The sequence below is a fragment of the Eucalyptus grandis genome, chromosome 9, assembly GCF_016545825.1.
Source record: "Eucalyptus grandis isolate ANBG69807.140 chromosome 9, ASM1654582v1, whole genome shotgun sequence".
Taxonomy (NCBI): domain Eukaryota; kingdom Viridiplantae; phylum Streptophyta; class Magnoliopsida; order Myrtales; family Myrtaceae; genus Eucalyptus; species Eucalyptus grandis.
The window spans coordinates 6,376,834-6,394,432 of NC_052620.1; the positions used below are offsets into that span (position 1 = coordinate 6,376,834).

General features: G+C 39.3%; 2 protein-coding genes across 3 annotated transcripts; both read right to left on the minus strand.

The window, feature by feature from the left end:
• Window positions 1–510: 510 nt before the first annotated feature.
• On the minus strand, window positions 511–6,252 carry LOC104418181 (TSL-kinase interacting protein 1). 2 transcript variants are annotated; one of them, XM_010029442.3, is made up of 8 exons: window positions 6,157–6,252; window positions 4,203–4,357; window positions 3,777–3,916; window positions 3,455–3,693; window positions 3,108–3,378; window positions 2,021–2,407; window positions 1,045–1,176; window positions 511–956 (listed from the first exon to the last, which is right to left on the minus strand). In XM_010029442.3, the coding sequence occupies exons 2-8, from the start codon at window positions 4,318–4,320 to the stop codon at window positions 867–869; spliced, it is 1,377 nt and encodes a 458-aa protein (XP_010027744.1). In that variant the 5' UTR covers window positions 4,321–4,357; window positions 6,157–6,252; the 3' UTR covers window positions 511–866. The 2 variants fall into 2 exon arrangements, with proteins under 2 accessions (XP_010027744.1, XP_010027745.1); XM_010029443.3 differs by having other exon boundaries at window positions 4,203–4,351; window positions 6,157–6,242.
• Window positions 6,253–12,445: 6,193 nt separating this feature from the next.
• Window positions 12,446–17,599, minus strand: LOC104418182. The gene is made up of 3 exons (XM_010029444.3): window positions 17,263–17,599; window positions 14,514–14,594; window positions 12,446–13,190 (listed from the first exon to the last, which is right to left on the minus strand). The coding sequence occupies exons 1-3, from the start codon at window positions 17,419–17,421 to the stop codon at window positions 12,786–12,788; spliced, it is 645 nt and encodes a 214-aa protein (XP_010027746.1). The 5' UTR covers window positions 17,422–17,599; the 3' UTR covers window positions 12,446–12,785.

Below are 17,599 nucleotides of genomic sequence, written 5' to 3' on the forward strand. Positions count from 1 at the left end.
TCGTATCAAAATTCTAACTCGAATGTCGAAAAGTGTCGGAAAAGTTGACTAGGTATCAGATTTTCCGATATGTGTTGGAGAGTGTCCGAGAGTGTTGAAGAGTGTCGAACACTTCGACACGTGTCCGACACAACACGAAAGTATCTGAAAGTGAAGAAGTGTCCAACACGATACGAAGGCCTCATAGACTTTATATTTTACATTGGGACAGATCTATTAACCATTTATCCACATCCAAAGCAACTTCAAAGCTCAAGCATACTAAGCCGAATTTGAACTCCAATTGTCGTAGCTGCAAATAGATCCCCATAATTACAAGATTTCATTTCCATTATCCGAACTCCCAATGAAACAAGATGAACTCTGTGATATCAGAAGACAAATCAATATCCCCCACAAATATTTGACGAAACAGGTAGAACTAGTCAGAAGTGAGAAAAGGTGGCAAGAAATAGGAGACAAATATCTCAAACGCATAGCAGTAACAAACACATAAGATCGGAGCAATCATGAGACCAACGGAACATCATTTAATGGTAATAATTGTTCTACAAGACGACATTAAAAGCATGAAAAGTTTATTTGCATAGTTTCCACTACATTTGGAGTATTGGACAAGTAATTGACTAAGTAAATTCTACATCCTTTCTAGGAATTAGAATGCCAGGTGAAAGAAACGCTGGCTTTTGCAGAGCAAGAGAATGAAGTCAGCAGAGTTTGTTTCTAATAGAGATCGTTGTGAGTAAACTAGTGAAATATAAACAGCAAATATCCAGTTGTCTGTCTCACACGGATTCCAAGGAGGGCCTGCCTGTACAATCCCTGCGTTGAATCTTGTACTTCTCAAAGCATGATGCATCAGCATATTATCGAACAAATCCATTAATGCTAATACCATCCCCATTAATAACCTTTCCTGAGGGCAGTCCCAGATCAAATGGTCCCAGAGTGTCAGTCTGCAGCAAACGATAGCATCTAGCAGATTAGCAGTTGTTCCAGTTTTAGACTTTAGCCCTATAAGCTACAATGCAAGCTATCACATACCCATTTGATTCCTGCTAGACCAAGGCTGCTTTCATCGTTATAAACTCGTGAACAAAGTTGGAGGGAAGTTTCAGATTCTTGCAAAGCACTAGCATCAAAAGTATTAGGTTCAATCTCGGTCTGCATGTCATCCTACAAAGCATAGAAAAAGTGAGTCATGCTATAAACATGTCAAGTACATCAAGCCAACCACAAGCTAGTCTGTTTTTCTTGGCCAACCCAAGGCCTTGACGACATGCATTTCCTAAGCAGAGCAAAATCCTTCTTTTAGCAAAGCCTTTATTATGAATATTTGGACTCTAAAGACAAGAGAGCTCAATACATGACAAAAACCAGAAACGCTGTAAGCATAAGACTATCCTATCAGGATAGGATCTGGACTTTATCTGTCCCTGGTGTTTTGCACACACAATGAAGAGTATGATCCCCAAGTTTTCCAACTATAAAGCCCTTTGCACAGATGATTAGGGGAGGACCACAAGGACACTAGCTCATTCAACATAACGCTGGTTTAGAAGTGGCAACTAGTATCTCATTCAACATTAACACTGCTCCAAACATCCTTTTCACAGAATGCACCGATAATGCAACAATTGCTTAGCATAGGTTAAGCTAATCGGCCTCTTATTATCACACAAAAATAAATAAATGTAACTATAGAATCAGCGCCCGGCAATCGATGGATGGCTAGGAAGACTATCTACAGGATTCCCCATGTTCGTTTTTATCCCCCTTCATTTCTCTACTATTTGTTGATATCTAGAAAGTGATCTGTGAGCTAGGAAGTCAAGCAATCTAACTGAACATCTAGAGGTCAAATATTCACAAAGAACTTCTCAAAGAGTAAATTAAAAAAATAATGGGTATTAAATGTCTTTTATGTCGTGATCCTGATGGCTTTTTCAGTTGAAATATAATCCCATAGAAGATCATGGACATAATGTGACAAGAAAATGAGCATAAGAAGTTGACAAACCTCAGCTGCTTTGAGCCTGGCTCCAATTTCAGGGCAGGAGAGCCCAGCATTGCTACTTCCATTTGAAGTCGATAAATCTTTGCTCATAGAGGACTTCTTAAAAGGAAATGCCATGCATGTATCTTCAGCATCCAAAATGGATGAACACGGCTCATTTGATGACTGCTTGTTACTTTGAGAATTTTTAACATGTGTAGTAATTAATGCATCAAATGAATCAGAGGTACATTGGGATGGATGAGAGGTTTGAACACACCCATTTGTCTTTGACAAAAAACTGCTGAACATGCCCTGCAAGGATGCGTCAGAAAGCAGACCCCCAATGCTAATGTTTGTGAGACTATCTGTCCATATTTCTGATGATGGCCCGAGACCCCCTTCATTACACTGAAAAGTATTATATTTCAAAGGATGAAAATAGTTAGAAGACAAAAACATTCGCACGGAACACGTTAACAATGATACTTGAAAAAAAAATATCTTCATAATAAAAGCAATTGTACAGGAGAAAATCCAGGTAATCATTTGGACGATATCATATTGAAACCAAATGTTCCAGGTTATGGACCTACAATGGCAAAGCCAAAATTCTTATACCCTGAACCTAAACAAATGAGGCTAAGATGCCAAAATCAAGAAGGAAACCTTTAGAAGCCAAATCTATGCTAGAAGGAAAACTATCTGAACCAAATCCCAGTAAGAGTAGACATAATTAAGTCTACACATTTGGAATCTACAACAATGGAAAAAATGTCAAAAGTACATTTTGATACTGTCACAACCACACCAGCATAGAAAAATGAATCTTGCTACCACCTAAGTTTTCCACAAGAAGTATAGATGCTGAGGGCAATAGAAAACAAGACATTTCAATATATTGCCCATGTGAAGAAATTTTCAACCACCTAGTATATAACTTCCTATTTTCTTCTACCCTATTTTAAACATTCTTGCTTTGCTTCATGGAAGCAAGTGTGAATGCATATGAAGCACCCAAAGTAGGGTCCAGACTCCAAATACCAACCAATCATTAAGAACCTTATAAAACCAAATCTATTGGAAAGACAAAAAGTGACAGTAGATATACCATCCGATCTTCTGGATGATCCACTATGTTGTCCACCATGATTTCATGGTACTTCACACCAACAACTGTTTCGGTTGCTTCACCATCCGCCTGCTCAAACTTTCTCGCCTCTTCACACTTATTATTGATGTTACTCTCACAACCTTTCTGCATGCCTTCATGTTGGTGAGAAGAATTGATGAGAAATGACGCAGGGCTCAGGGACTCTGCCGAGGCCAACTCAGAAGATTTACCGAGGCTTTTACTTCCCGCATTGGAGAGCCAGCCATACCTTGACAAGAAATAAGTCAGAATGACTTCATGCCACATATAAAACTTAACATGAAAATGCTAAGTGAGCATCAGACCTTAGGCGGAACAAGGCAGGGCTACCAATAGCTGCATGGACATCACCTGCACGTACATCTTTATCATCCAAAGTCCATCTGTCAGGACAACTTTTTGCCTCCTGTTTGCTATATGGATAAAGGACAGGTTCTCCAGTTGCAAAGGTCGAACTTCCCCACTTAGTTTGCAGGTGCTTCAGAACAGAGGAAATCCTTTTCCGAGCTTTTAAAGTGAGCTCTAGATATGGATGGTGTCCATCCTACAAGTGCGAAAGATAAAGATCAGACTTTGCTGCATATACATCAAGTTATGTTTCTTGGCATTCAAGGATGATTATGTCACCTTTTGCAATCCTAAGCAAGTGACTTCATCAACGGGGAAAAGCTGCAACTTGATCTTTGTCGAAGGATCAACTCTTTGCACTGGAGAATGCTTAACTGCAGGCAACTCTTTTTCTGTTTCCAAGAGATAGGTACCTTGTTCTGGAAAAATTAAAAAAAAAAAAAAAAGCGAAAATCTTGGTTTTATTGGAAGGTAGAGCATCTGTATCATCGCAAGCTAACAAAGAGTTCTAGTATTTTAGACTTCTCCTAAAAGTAAAAAGGTTAGCACAAAAGCATGGACCCAAGACATACACGTGGAGACTGAACTTCATTATTCTAGCTTCTCCAAAGTAGAGTGAAAACTTAATAAAAGACTAGCTTTTGGGTTAAGTCAATGAAAGGTCACCCCTAATGCAGCAGAGCTGGGGAGACATCTCGCTCATACCTTTTAAAACGTGATGCGGCTCTTCAGTTCTCTTTACAGATTTATCTCTCCCCTTATAAACTTTTTTCGCAATGCCACTAGGAGCAGCCTTCACCTTTCTGTGTTTTGCAGGTCTCATTGCAGCTCCACTTATACTTTCATAGTATTACCTGACACTTCCATTCACGAAGAAAAAATAAAACTTCAAACCAAGGTACATAGAAATCAGGAAAATCATCATAAAGAATACAAACATTATGCACGAATATAAGTCCCAGACTGCTGCTTTCATTTTTCCCCCACCATCTTCGCAATACATAATGATACTTCATTAGAAGAAACATGGATACCGATGCACATCTGGATTACCCATACTTATATCTATTTTGGCAAATTGATAGCAACACCAGGCGCACCCTCAGAGGTAGAACAAAAGCAAGCATTAACACATGAAAAACATGGAGCTCAAATAGCCCATAAACTGTTCATTATTTATTCCCAAGTAACCTAGGAAGAATCATCAAAAAACAGGAACATATTTACTGTAATTAATCAAAAACTTTTTACCTTTTCCAACTAAAGAAAGAAACAGAAACAGATAGAACAACCACTATATGGGACTGACTCAAGAGAGTAAGCTTCATGGATTGGGTTGTGAAGGTGGGCACCGGGGACCAACGTAAAGCTTCTACGAATAGTAAAGTAAAATAATGTTTGATTCTACTAAATTTAGACAGAGTCATCATTACTGTCAAGAAAATCTAGTGACTTTGTTGCAGAAAACAACAGAGGCAATCAAAACACGAACCCCAAATAAACATGCAGATGCCATTTACATGGTTCGACCAATTAACCTACATCCATTCCCCATGGAAAGTGACAGTGCAATTTCACTAGGAAATACAACAGTACACTCAAGTCTCAAACACTATCTCACTCAACCCCGGTGTCGAAAATGCCAAATCTCACTGTTTGGTTCCAGTCTTTCTGAGAAATCTGATGGCTAACACATGCAAAACAGTCATAAGACTTCATATATATGAATCAATTCTAGTCCTAAGTAGGAAACCTACATCACAGGAAAAGGCATAAGAATGGAAAACCTGCTGCACCAGGGAACCTACAGGATTAGGAAACCCACTCTTTCCTCATCCTTCACCAATAAAATTAAGATGCATGAAGTTCGAATTGGACCATAATTTAAGAGACATTTCGTTAAGTTACCGTGTAAAAAGAACATCTCTGTGGGATAATTCACCAGAAGAGCAATATTTAAATGACAACTCAACTAAGCTATCTGACCCACGAAAAAAAAAAAAAACGAAGCTTTAGGGCCTTAAGCACCACCCAGATCTAAGAACCATCCTCCAGATGAACAACATAAGAATAATTGATCTCGCTTACCCAAGCTTCAGAATTTCTCTTTAAGTACTCCGTTTCCAGTTAAATTTGACCAAGCAGGCCTTTACACACTCACAGAATCCAAAACCAACAGCCATCTCGGTCTCTCTAGCCAAATTCTAAACGGGTTTGCCTGGACTATAGAAACCCTAGCAATCTGATTTACCATAAGCCAGCAAACTATCAAGCAAGGAACAACGAAAATTCTCCATTCCGCGTACTCCCTCGCAAGCGTCATGCTCAAGATACCAATTCTCAATAAAACCGAGAACATGCCTAACGCATCAATCCTCCGTTCACTCCGACAGCATCGACCGAGCAGGGAACCCCGGTAAACACGGATCGATCGCAATTCAGCTAATAGAATCCAACTGTAAATTACTAAAACCGAGAACAAATCGTTCAATCAGCACATAAAAGGGACAAAAAAACCAGGGACACACAGCACTCTAACACGGAAGAAGCGCCGGCGCCAATTCGACCGGTATCGATCGAGTCGCGGCGGCTCCAATCGCCGAAAACACGAATCGATCGGAGCGAGGAACAGAGAAGAGGCGGACGGATTGTGGCGTACCTGACGTTCGATCCGAGCGCGCTAGCTAGATAGAGAGAGAGAGAGAGAGAGAGAGAGAGAGAGAGAAGAGGGGAAGATGGAGTGGCGGGAAGGAATGAATGTTCGAATGGGAGGGGAAAACGTTGGCCGCCTTTAAATACTGGGAATCCCCCGTCCTGGACCGGGCCGGTCGGACCGGGCTCGGCTCATTAAGGCTTCTTGGACCGGTCTGGTTTCCAAGTTTTTTTAAGAAAAAGGAAGAGCTGTTTCTCAATTATTTGAAAAGATGATTTCGGAATTTACCTACTTCGAAAATTCGAGGCGTTCTAATTGAATGGAAGTCCGTAAGATTTGAAAAAATAAAAGTCTTTATGAAATACTTTACTAAAGTCGTGTATATTGTACGGAGTAAGATCAGATCTAGAATTATTATAAAATGTGTAATCGGATCATAAGTTTAAATTGAAAATCGTTAATTGAGGCTATCATTCAATGAAACTCTCAAGTATCACATAGATGATTTGAATACGTTTCGTTGATAAGACTTGTTTTTTGAAAAAAAAAATACACAAACAACTTGTATCGGCTAAATTGTTTAGAAGTTCATGGTCTCGTCATAAGATTGGACTTCCGAGTCTTTTTCCAAAAAATCTCTATGTTTGATATTTTTTTTTTGGGGAGCTAATTTTAAACCTTGAGATTTTTCGAAAACATCCTCAATCTTGAGACGGGGATATGTAACCCATATCGAGCTGGAAAAACTAGGAGAGAGTTTTCTTTTGGTCTCCGTATTTCTACGAAAATATTATATTGCATCATATGGTATATTGTAAAATTTCATTTTGCGTGGATTGGAAGTATAATTTTCCTAAATGCTTTTGATTCTTTATTTTAGAGTTTTCATGCACAAAATAATGCAAGAAAATATCAAAAAAAGTGAGAATATGTATTTGGAAAATTATGTAACATGACTTCCAACTATGAATGCCAATAGACATAACTAAATGACATATATACCATATAAAAAAAAATACATGAAAAGGAGCAGGATCTTCAGTCTAAAAATAAATGAACCGGAAGGGAAATCAGACTCCTTTTTCTTTTTTCTTTTTAATTTGGCCAAGAAAAATGAGATTAGATTATAAACTTTACTCTATACATGGATTGGATGGATCCATTAAATTATAAACTTATGTCTCTCCGCACTTGGAGGAAATGGTCTGATTCCATTTTTCTTTTTTTTCTTTTTTAAAAGCAACAAATTTCTCCTAATTTCTTGCCCTTCTCTTCCTCTATGATTGTTACTTTTGTGCGTTTAGAGTTTGACCTTTTTTATTTCCAATTTAGACGATGACATGCCATCATTTGCCATGTCATCCCTAGCGTTATACGATTCTGTCATTTGTAGGAAAAAAAAATTAGAACACCATTCCTATGCTGGTAAAACGCGAAAAGCGTCAGAACTATCAAAATCCGTTGCAACAAAATTTTGACTAGCAACTTGTTTGGTCGATTACATTAGTACGTTACCAACAATTTTATCAAAATACAATTGTTACTAGATTGTTTTAAATTACCAATTATTTGAATAATTTACCAATATCTATTTACGCACCTTACAAATCTGTTGAAGTTACTAAATTTCTATTAGAAAATTATCATCTCTTATTTAGATTTACTTGCCAACGTTTATCTAATTATTTTGAAGCTACCAATTGTTCAAATAATTGATCAATATCTCTTCGTGAAATTTATTACTCTTATAAGATATAATTAGCATTGGTTTGTGTGATTAACCAAATTTTCACAGCTTAAGTTACTAACATATATTAGCATCTTCTTCTTCTTCCTTTTTTTGTCAAAACACCAAGTTTTAATTTTCGACCCAAAAAAAAAAAACTTATTTGAGTGAGTTATGTATATTTATTTCATTGTTTCAACATTACCAACGGTTCCAATAAATTATCAACAAATGACGTGCTAGATTTACTAATTCTTATTGGAAAATACCAGCTCCTATTCGAGTCCCTTTACCCATCTTTATTTGATCACTTGAAATTAGGGAAAAGATTCAAAATGGTCATAAACTTATTACATTTGTGTTGATTTAGTCATAAATCTTTTAATAGTACCAATTTAATCTTAAAACTTTCGACCTAGTGTCATTTCAGTCCTTTAAGCTAATTTTGACCAAGTATTATTGATGTGGACACCGGCCGACTCGTGTGGCACAACTGACATTAACGTATACATTTTTAAAATTTTTCAAATGTTTTATTTTGTTTTGATTTTTTTCTTTCTTTTGCTAGTGATCAGCCACTAGCCATAGACAATGGCTAGCAAGCCATGGTGAAGCCGAGCCCCAACAAGGGTTGGCCTCACTAGATCTGGGCTAGGCGAGGGTTCACATCACCAAATCTGGCAAGGCCGACCCTCGCCATGCCCCGGCAAGGCCAGCCCACCCTGCCACGACGGGTGGCAAGCCATCGCTTGTGATCGGTGGCCAGTCACCAAAAAAAGGAAGAAGAAAGGAGAGAAAAAAATGAAAAAAAAAATATTAAAATATTATTAAAAATTATTCATGTCAGTACTAGTGGTGCCACGTAAGCCACCCGACGTCCATGTTAGTAATATCTAGTTAAAATTAATCAAAAAGACTGAATTGGTACCAGTCAAGAGGTTTAGAACTAGATTGGTACCATTAAAAAGTTTATGATAAAATTAGCACTAATGTAATAGGTTTAAGACTTTTCTAACACTTTTCCCTTTGAAATTACGAACCATTCTAGTACTTTACAATGCTTTAGCACTATTTATTTGTTACAACTAATACTTGAAAGTTTCCAAAGTACCAATTGTTCTGAAAATATACCCTTTTTATTTGCGTAGCTTGCCGACTATTTAGATTCCTAATTCTTGAGGGAAATTTCCCGCTGCTATTTGGATCAACGGTTTAACGCTTGGTCTATTAGATAATTTTGAAAATTACCGACCGGTCTTATAGTTCACCTACATTTATTTATAAAGTCACCAACAAGTTAAAGATACTAACTCCTATATGAAATTACCAACTATTCTAAAAAATTTCAACCACTCCCATAATTTACGCATATTTGTTAACAAAGTTTTATTAATCAACTCATAAAAAGTATCGACTAATATTTGAGTTAGCTGTGAGCGTTTATCCCATTCTTTTAAAACTACCAATTTTCAAATAATATGTTAATGATTATGGCATCTTACCAACTTGGAAAAAAGTTTATAACTTCTATCTGGAATTATTATCGCTATTTTTAGATAATAATATTTATCTGATTTATTTCAAAAGTGCCAAACATTTCAATGATTTATCAACTTCTACGTGGCGAGCTTACAAACATACTAAAATTATTACTCTTATACAAAATTACCAACTCTTTTCAAAATTAGCAACTGCATTCCATTCATTTACCAACAATTATTTGGGGAGCATTTTTTCTTTCTAGTCGAAAGAAATATACTATTCATATATCATAATAATACTCGAGAGATACATACAAGGCTTTCAAGCCTAACAACTCCCAAATAATTATAAAATGAATCAAAAGCCAAAAAGCAAAAAAGTACACTTTGTACCTAGAAATACCCTCTCATATCTTAAAAATAAGTTTGACATTGTAAACCACCAACAGTTGATCACATTTAATGATGAGCACATGTTAAAATCTCCCACTCCATTGTGTCTATGTCGAACATTCTCATCACCATCATTGTGCAGGGACACAAGCATCAAAATGTTGAAAAGATACAAATCAAGTACCTAGGAGGAGTTCCTGGATCTATATTTAGATTTAGTTCAAGAGAGTAAGACCCCCAAAACTTGACCTAAATGTAAATTGGGAGAGGAGAGTGGCTTAACCTTAGAGAGGTTGTGAAGTCACATTACAAACATCCTCCTTAGTAGTTGTCGATTGGACGAATGGCTGAACCGGTCTTCACATTCACTTAATATCAACTGCAGAAATTCATTCACACACAAACTCCTAGAACAAATTGGAAGAAAAAAGAAAGACGATATGCTTCAAAAAAGAGGGAGGCGGGGAGGAAGGAGTCCCTCTCTCTCCCTCAGGATGGCACTGGAGAGAGGCAACGGCTTTAAGAGAAAAGAAAGGAAATCCTAACCTAGGGTTTAGAGAGAGAGAGAGAGTATCAATAATTACATAAATATACTACTCTTATTAAAGTCACTTATCAACTTTTATTCGGTCTTTTTAAAGGTACAAATTAATCCAACTATTTATTCACATTTGTTCGAGACATGTGAAGTTACAATCCAATAAACATTGTTATGTGGAATTAAAAAAGCGGCGATAATTTGTTAATGAAATATGGGAGGTCCCTAAACTTTTTCGACACGTTGAATCTCTGCCCCAAGGCCCTTTTTGTTGAATTAGATCCTTTGAAATATATATATTCATTTATTCAATTGACCATTCCACTTCAAAACCTAGCGAAAGTGCAAATGTGATGGTTAAGTGCCATGCCGATTCTTATGTGGCGGCCAAGTAATGCTTCGAGGTGGTGACCTCTGTCGGAGGCCAGGGTAGAGAGAGAGAGAGAGGCCCAAAGCTTTGGCACGACGGACGGCAACAACAACACGATGGATAACGGCTGTGGAACTCGGCACGACATGCGATGAATCTGATGATAATGGCCTTGTAGCATTGACGGGCGGCGGCGATGGCAACATGCTAGTGTTGATGGCGGCCATGGGACCATCCTAATGTGGGCAGCAGCTTAGTGGGTACAGGCTCGACCTCGGATCGACCGGTGATCTAGGTCGATTGAGGTCGGCAGCAGCCCTAACCAAGCTCCTCGAGGTCGAGGTCAACGTCAGATGTCAACCATTGCCAAATGTTCTTTCAAACTCGACAAACGTTAAGACACGAGATGCGACAAACACGATATTTTCTTGCTAAAGTACTCATTTGAACATCAACCTACCGCATTGTCTCCCTCTCACGTCGGCATGCTCTTCTTATTTTCATTGTATAAGCAGTTGACCCTATTCAAATACAAATACTTTGTATGCATTTGGTTAGACTTTTGAAGAAAGCCTTAAGAAAATACAAAAAAATTTAAGTCAAAGAAATTTTTCAAAATGCAAATTATTTTTGTTAAATTGTAATTTGAAAGTCCATTATGAAATACTTTTGAATAAAATAGTATTTGTGGAGATTATATTTATAAATATTTTTATGATTAAAAAAAGAAAAAATGGTTAAAAGAAAAATAAAAAAGTTGACCGTTAACAACATGAGGCCTCGTGCGACCTTCAGTGCTTGGTGCTTGGGGTCGAGTGACCTCCGGCAACCCTCGACAAGGGCCACCTAGGGTTAGGCGACCCCCAGCGGCCCTTCATGAAGGTCGCGTGACCTCACCGCAACCTAAATCTAGGTCACCGAAAGTCGTGAGATCTAGGTCATGCCTAAGGTTCCTCCAGCGACATAGATCTAGGTCGCGCTTCAAGTCGCACAACCACGCGAGGGCCACTTGGTCACATAACCTCAGGCAGCCCTTCAAGGGGGTCGCTCGACCCAAAGTTGAGTTGCCGCAATGCGACTCATGGGCGATCACCACATCTCATCGAGGTCACGTGACTGGCCAATGACCATCGCTAGGTAGCCGCGACCTCGCCAACCTCTCTCCAGCCCATCACCAACCAGCCACATACAACCACGCCACGCAAATGGAGAAGAAGATGAACAGTAACTTTGGAGGCTTCCCAAAATGCTGAAAGCCCAAGGTAACCTAGGACCTACTTTGGGCTTTTCAAGCTTTCAAAGGCTAACATTTCCTCAATGTGGGTTTCAAAAATTTAACCAAATACCCAACATTTGGCCAGATGAGCTCTGGACACTCAAAAGTCCCTTCCCAAAGCAGATCCCAAACTTACCATTTACCCCTCAAGCTAAGAGTATGGGCAACCATCAATGCATCTAGGACCATTAGCCACAAAACTAGTCTTTGGCAAAACTTTGTATATCGGGATAAGTACTAAAAGTGTAGGATTTATAAGGACCTTCCATATCGTTTTCCCTTAACAAAAGGGAAAAAAATAGAGGCTGCGATTCACCAACACGCACGAAGGAAAAAATAACGCTGCAAGTCCAACTGCTACTAAAATAAATACTTGGAGGACTATTCACAGCATACAAAATGATGGTTCTCTTGATCCAAAATTATCACAGTCAAGCGAATTGACAGATTTCAACTACACTAGCTTATTCAATTCTGGACAGGCAACCAACAATCCAATTGTGAATATAAATGGCAATCAGGAAAAGTCTGCTACTCCACATCTTTCCAACCTTTCATTACACGGACTTTAGAGGAAATATGCATTGCGCTAACCAAGGATATAAGTGAGCATTAGGGATATATTATTGACCCTATGAACATGGACATCTATGTGCACAAGCAAACTAGACATGACGGGGTTTTAAATTAAGATGGATTCTTTATAAGATCTCTCCCACAGATGGACAATTATCAGCATATGAGTAAAAGAAAGAGAAAAAAAAAAGGCAAAAGAAAACCTACCCAACACAAACATAGAAAGAGACAAGCTTCACAACTCCCTTGTATCACGGAATTCCCCAAATGCATAATCAGTAATGGGAATCTTGACCAGGACTCTCCGCATGCATATCCATGGAAGTATCATTGGAGCTTGTCGGGTTGTTATCCCTGATCTGATGATGAGGGTTGTTAGTTTCGTTATGTCGCGCAGCATTTCCTGATGAAGTGGTGTTCGAATTATAACCAGCTTGCATCGATTGATAGTGCTGGAGGCTCCGTCGCACAGGGCTTGAAAGTGCATTCGAAAAGACAGGATTTTTCCCCTGGTTATCAGAATTTCCAGAACGAGCACCCTGAATTGCTGCCGGTCCAAACGGGTTAGAAGAAATGGGGGCGCCAACGTTAGCTAAATGCACTGCCGCTTGAGAATTTTGGAGCTGAGGCGGCGGCCTGGGGGACATTGGAGTGTCGTCTGCTGCATAGTCGAGCTCATTCTACACAAGTTCCAAAACAGAAAGGGAAAAGAAAAAACTTATTCAGCTGTGTCAACAAACGGCATGCCATATTGTTCCTGGACAAGGCCAGGAAAGAACTCATATGAATCCTCTAACAAATAATTTTAGTAAAACTAGAATTACTTCAAACATTGCCATAACCTATGAGCCATCTTTCACTGATCACTATTACCAAAAAAAAAATGTCCTGGAGGAAACACCAATCTGTTTCCACCACAGTGGTCATTTGATCTAGTCAGTTCGAAATCCAAATGCAGTTTATAAAAGATCCCAGAAGGTAACTGATATCATCTGTCTTCAGATGGCACAAATAGCAACTCAGTCACATCATCTGGTGGAATTCACTACCATGCCAAAGTACAAAAGAAGATAAGGCAAGAAAAACCTCAGAAGAAGAAATTCCATCTATCACCAATGCATGCTGCAGCCACGGGTGGTAGAGGTGCCACTAACTGAATTACAATTACAAAATCCAGAATAATGTCTTTGATGAAAGTCAATTTTTTTTTCTACCCAAAGCTACTAATCATCCAATAGAGCACTCATTCCACATTAAAGATTGCTCCAACAAAAAACATAACAATGAGATTAACCTAGTTTACACCTTCAAAGTTCTACCTAATGTACAGGTGTCCTGAAACCATTTATTGTAAATCTAAGGGAGTATAAGGTGGTGTTAACACACAAAAGCATTAAAAGACTTATGCCAAACCAGATGAATAGGAGCTGAGATGGATGCTGCTTTCAAATACAGTGTGCTCCATACAAGAATCTAGACTCAGCTTTTAAATCACCTTATTTTCACATCAACCTTGACTTACTTCTTCAGCTAGAAGATTGTAACTATGGAAGGCCTCTAGCGCAGTCATCTCCCGTCACCATACAATAGATTCATAATACACGTCACATAGCATCATAGCTCCTTGCAGAATCTTCAGCAACTTAATTTATACAAGGGTCAGCAGCAGGACACCCTTGGTTATTTGTAATTCTTTTTACCTACCAGGGAAACATCTACCACGTTTTTCGCCTTCTGTGACCTACAACTATGAGCCAGACTCCAGACTTTTATATAAAAAAGTCAATAACAAAACCCCAGAACCAACCTAGAAGAAAGACAATTCCAGAACCTCTCCATTAAAAAGCCCCTCTCACAAGCCACTACTAATCATCCCTGCACTACTATAGAAACACAAGTATAGAAAGACAAGCAAAACCACTAACCAATACAAGAAGTAAGTTACGAACACACACAGTGAGGAAACCAAACACAATTATGATGGATTCTGAATATAGGCAAACCTGCAAGTATGAAATAATATCGATTGTGGACACTCTTGATCCTTCTTCTTGTTGTCTCAAAATCCATTGATAGAGTTTTTCCTACATAAAAATAAGGAGGAAAATGTAAGAAGTAAATTAATCACTGGCTCACACTCTTCAAAATAAGAATGCATCAGAAAAGATCAAGCAGCTAAAACAAAACCATAGCATTTCCTGGTCATATTCCACCTAAAACATTAGTATCCCAATCAACTACATAAGTTCTCATCACCCCCTAGCATGGTAGCAACTCTATCCACAAGCCACCTCGTGGTATTATAGACCATATCATCAGGCAAGATATCATAGGGAGAGGCACAAATAACAGATCGGAAGCCGCTGAAAAGAACAGCGATGAAATGAGAAGCAACTCCCACCCTATGATGACTACCGTCTTAAGTGTTACAAGAGAATGAGTAAACTTATAACTTCATTCCTTTCCAACTTTTGGTTTGGTAGCATTTGAGCGTTTGGTGTTTGTAACTTCAAACCAACAGAAACCAACCCCCACGTTGGGCTATGCACCAGTCTTGCCTTTTTATTTTTACTCAAACAACAATCTGATAATTGGGAAATGCGATCCCATCAATGCTTCCCCAAAAAAACATCACCTATTGTTCGGGCATCTGAGCATCCCTAATGTCAAGGGGGTGGCAACTGGGCATGCGGGTGAGTGAATATAGATAACAAATGGACACAGACTTCACCATAAAAACCTTATTTAAAACTCGCCATCACTAGAAAATATTATATAGAAATACTTAGCGTGCATAATATGCAAAGATATGCAATTTGTACCAAAGCCATACAAGTTGAGAATCTAGCTGAAGATGTACATCCATTAGTGAATATGCTCCATGTGGACATCATCTAAATTTCAAGGTCATGTAATCCCAAGAAAACTTATAGTCCAGGGAAAAGGAAGCAGCAGAGAGCTAGCTAGAGAGATTCCAGGAGACCAACAGGAGCAAATTTTTTTCTAAATGCTCAAAAACAAAATTAGCATTTCATTTGTCATGCACTTTATTGTGCAATGCAACTCTGGTCCTCTATCTAACAGAATAAAACCAAAAAGATGCCACTTTGGTTCCAATTGTTAATACCTTGATGAATGTACATCCATTGAATACGCACAACATGGAAAGTCAAATTGTATTCCATAGCCATGCATGGACAGAAAACTAATCTTTTCTTCATTTATAGGTAATGAAGGATTTTGTTAATATAAAAGATCTTGCCAGAGATGTACAAGGACAGGAAGAAGAAAAACAAACGAAAAGTGAAACATCACAAAACCATACAGAAACAGCGCAAAATGACCAAAGGGCAAAGATGAATCAGAGAACGCAAAGGAGAAGCAACCGAACATCTAAATCCCTCAAACAGTCTTTTGTTACATTCTTTCCAGATGCACCACATCAGAAAAGGGGCACGGTGCTCCAAGAATTCTTAGAGGTTAAATCTTCACCAAAAGCATTCCAATAGCTCAATACTGAATGACATGTCTTGGCATGACTCATACAACCTTAGACAAGCTGAAGATATAATTCCAAAGCTTGAGGGAGAAGTCACGATGAAGAAAGAAATGGGCAAACAGATTCACCCGAATGCTTACATACACAACACTGATCCATAAGAATGAAATTGCCTTTTCCGAGAACTTTAGGATTAAGGTATGAAGTTACTACAGAAAGACCAGGTGACGATTCTACACACAGTGACAATTTTAGCCTAAATGGAGAATGCCCTATCTTCTGGCCCAGAAAACAATGAAAGCAAAAGAGAAAATGGTAGATCACATGCCAAAAAGCATGAATAGGAGGAGGAACTTATTAGTATGCAAATGAAAGCCAACAGCTTGATAATTTAACAGAGGATTCAAGGGCACACAAGACTTGGGACGGCTTGAAAAATGAAAAAAGCTCAAGGCTGAAGGTCTACAACTGGGGACAACTTGGCGATACACAAGCAACAGAGTCTTTCCTGTTCAAAAAGGTTAACGAATTGAAGTTGAAGCTAACAGTAATCTCCCCATATGATTCTTTTCAGTTACCCCTTCTATCAGTTTCTGCGCCATCCCTATGGAGAAGATATCTCCAGCATAGGAACCCGGGCACCAATCAGAAGGGGGGAAGAAACAACACAGATTACCAAGCAACACGACTCCAAACTCCAATAAACTCAGAACCATTTTTCGAAATAGTCTAATCCCATGAGAGGCGTTCGTCCTCACAACATGCCCATCAAGTTTACCAACACACAAGCATCACCAGCAAAACAATTCACCGGGAAATGCAACCGCAAACAGCAATCTTCCCAGCTCACACAAGCCCATAGATTCTATCGACATACCATTAAGCCTCCGCAGCACTAACCACAAGAGAAAGGAAACACCCAAACCCAGACAACGGCACACCCAAATCAACCAACATCACACGTAACCGATCGAGGAAGCCCCCAAAAACCTCAGCTTTGGCAAAAGCCCGGCCACACCAAAACGATTTCGAATCCAATTCTCCCTATCCCAACCCTAAACAGTACCATCGGATTATCCCATCAAACCCAAAACCAAAAAAAAAAATCCCCCCACCGAACACCCCAGGAAGAAAAAGGCAAAAAAAAAAAAAAAGAAGCACCCAGAAATCCGCGGCGAATCGGGTATCCGGGGAAACCCACGTCGGAATCGAGGAAGGGAATCGGGTGGGGGAAAGGGGGATTAGGGAATTACGAGGGCGTGGCGCTCGCCGGCCTGGAAGGAGAGGCGCTGGTGGCTCATGGCCTGGGTGTAGAGCTGGGAGAGGGAGTTGGCGGCGCTGCAGAAGGAGGTGTAGAGGCTCCTGTCCACCTCGTCCAGGCGCGACGCCACCGACTTCCTCTTCTTCGCCATCGCAGGGGAGGAAGGAAGGAAGGAAGGAAGGAGAAGCGAGGGTTTCTCTCCCCGATCGAAATTGAACCGCGTCGACCGAAAGAGAGAGAGAAGGGATGGGGGAAACTTGAGGGGAAAAGGCAGAAAGAGAAAGAGAGGGGAAAGAGGCAAAGTTAAGGAGGAAGGATGGCTGCCTGGC

What these genes read in the sequence shown, in the direction of transcription:
- LOC104418181 (XM_010029442.3), bottom strand. Translation starts at nt 4,320, where the DNA reads ATGAGACCTGCAAAACACAGAAAGGTGAAGGCTGCTCCTAGTGGCATT. An exon ending in ATCATCCAGAAGATCGGATG is followed by an intron (nt 2,408 to 3,107) that starts GTATATCTACTG and finishes AATACTTTTCAG; the next exon opens with TGTAATGAAGGGGGTCTCGG. An exon ending in CCAGGCTCAAAGCAGCTGAG is followed by an intron (nt 1,177 to 2,020) that starts GTTTGTCAACTT and finishes TATGCTTTGTAG; the next exon opens with GATGACATGCAGACCGAGAT.
- LOC104418182 (XM_010029444.3), bottom strand. Translation starts at nt 17,421, where the DNA reads ATGGCGAAGAAGAGGAAGTCGGTGGCGTCGCGCCTGGACGAGGTGGAC. An exon ending in CCGGCGAGCGCCACGCCCTC is followed by an intron (nt 14,595 to 17,262) that starts GTAATTCCCTAA and finishes ATTTTTATGTAG; the next exon opens with GAAAAACTCTATCAATGGAT. An exon ending in ATATTATTTCATACTTGCAG is followed by an intron (nt 13,191 to 14,513) that starts GTTTGCCTATAT and finishes GAACTTGTGTAG; the next exon opens with AATGAGCTCGACTATGCAGC.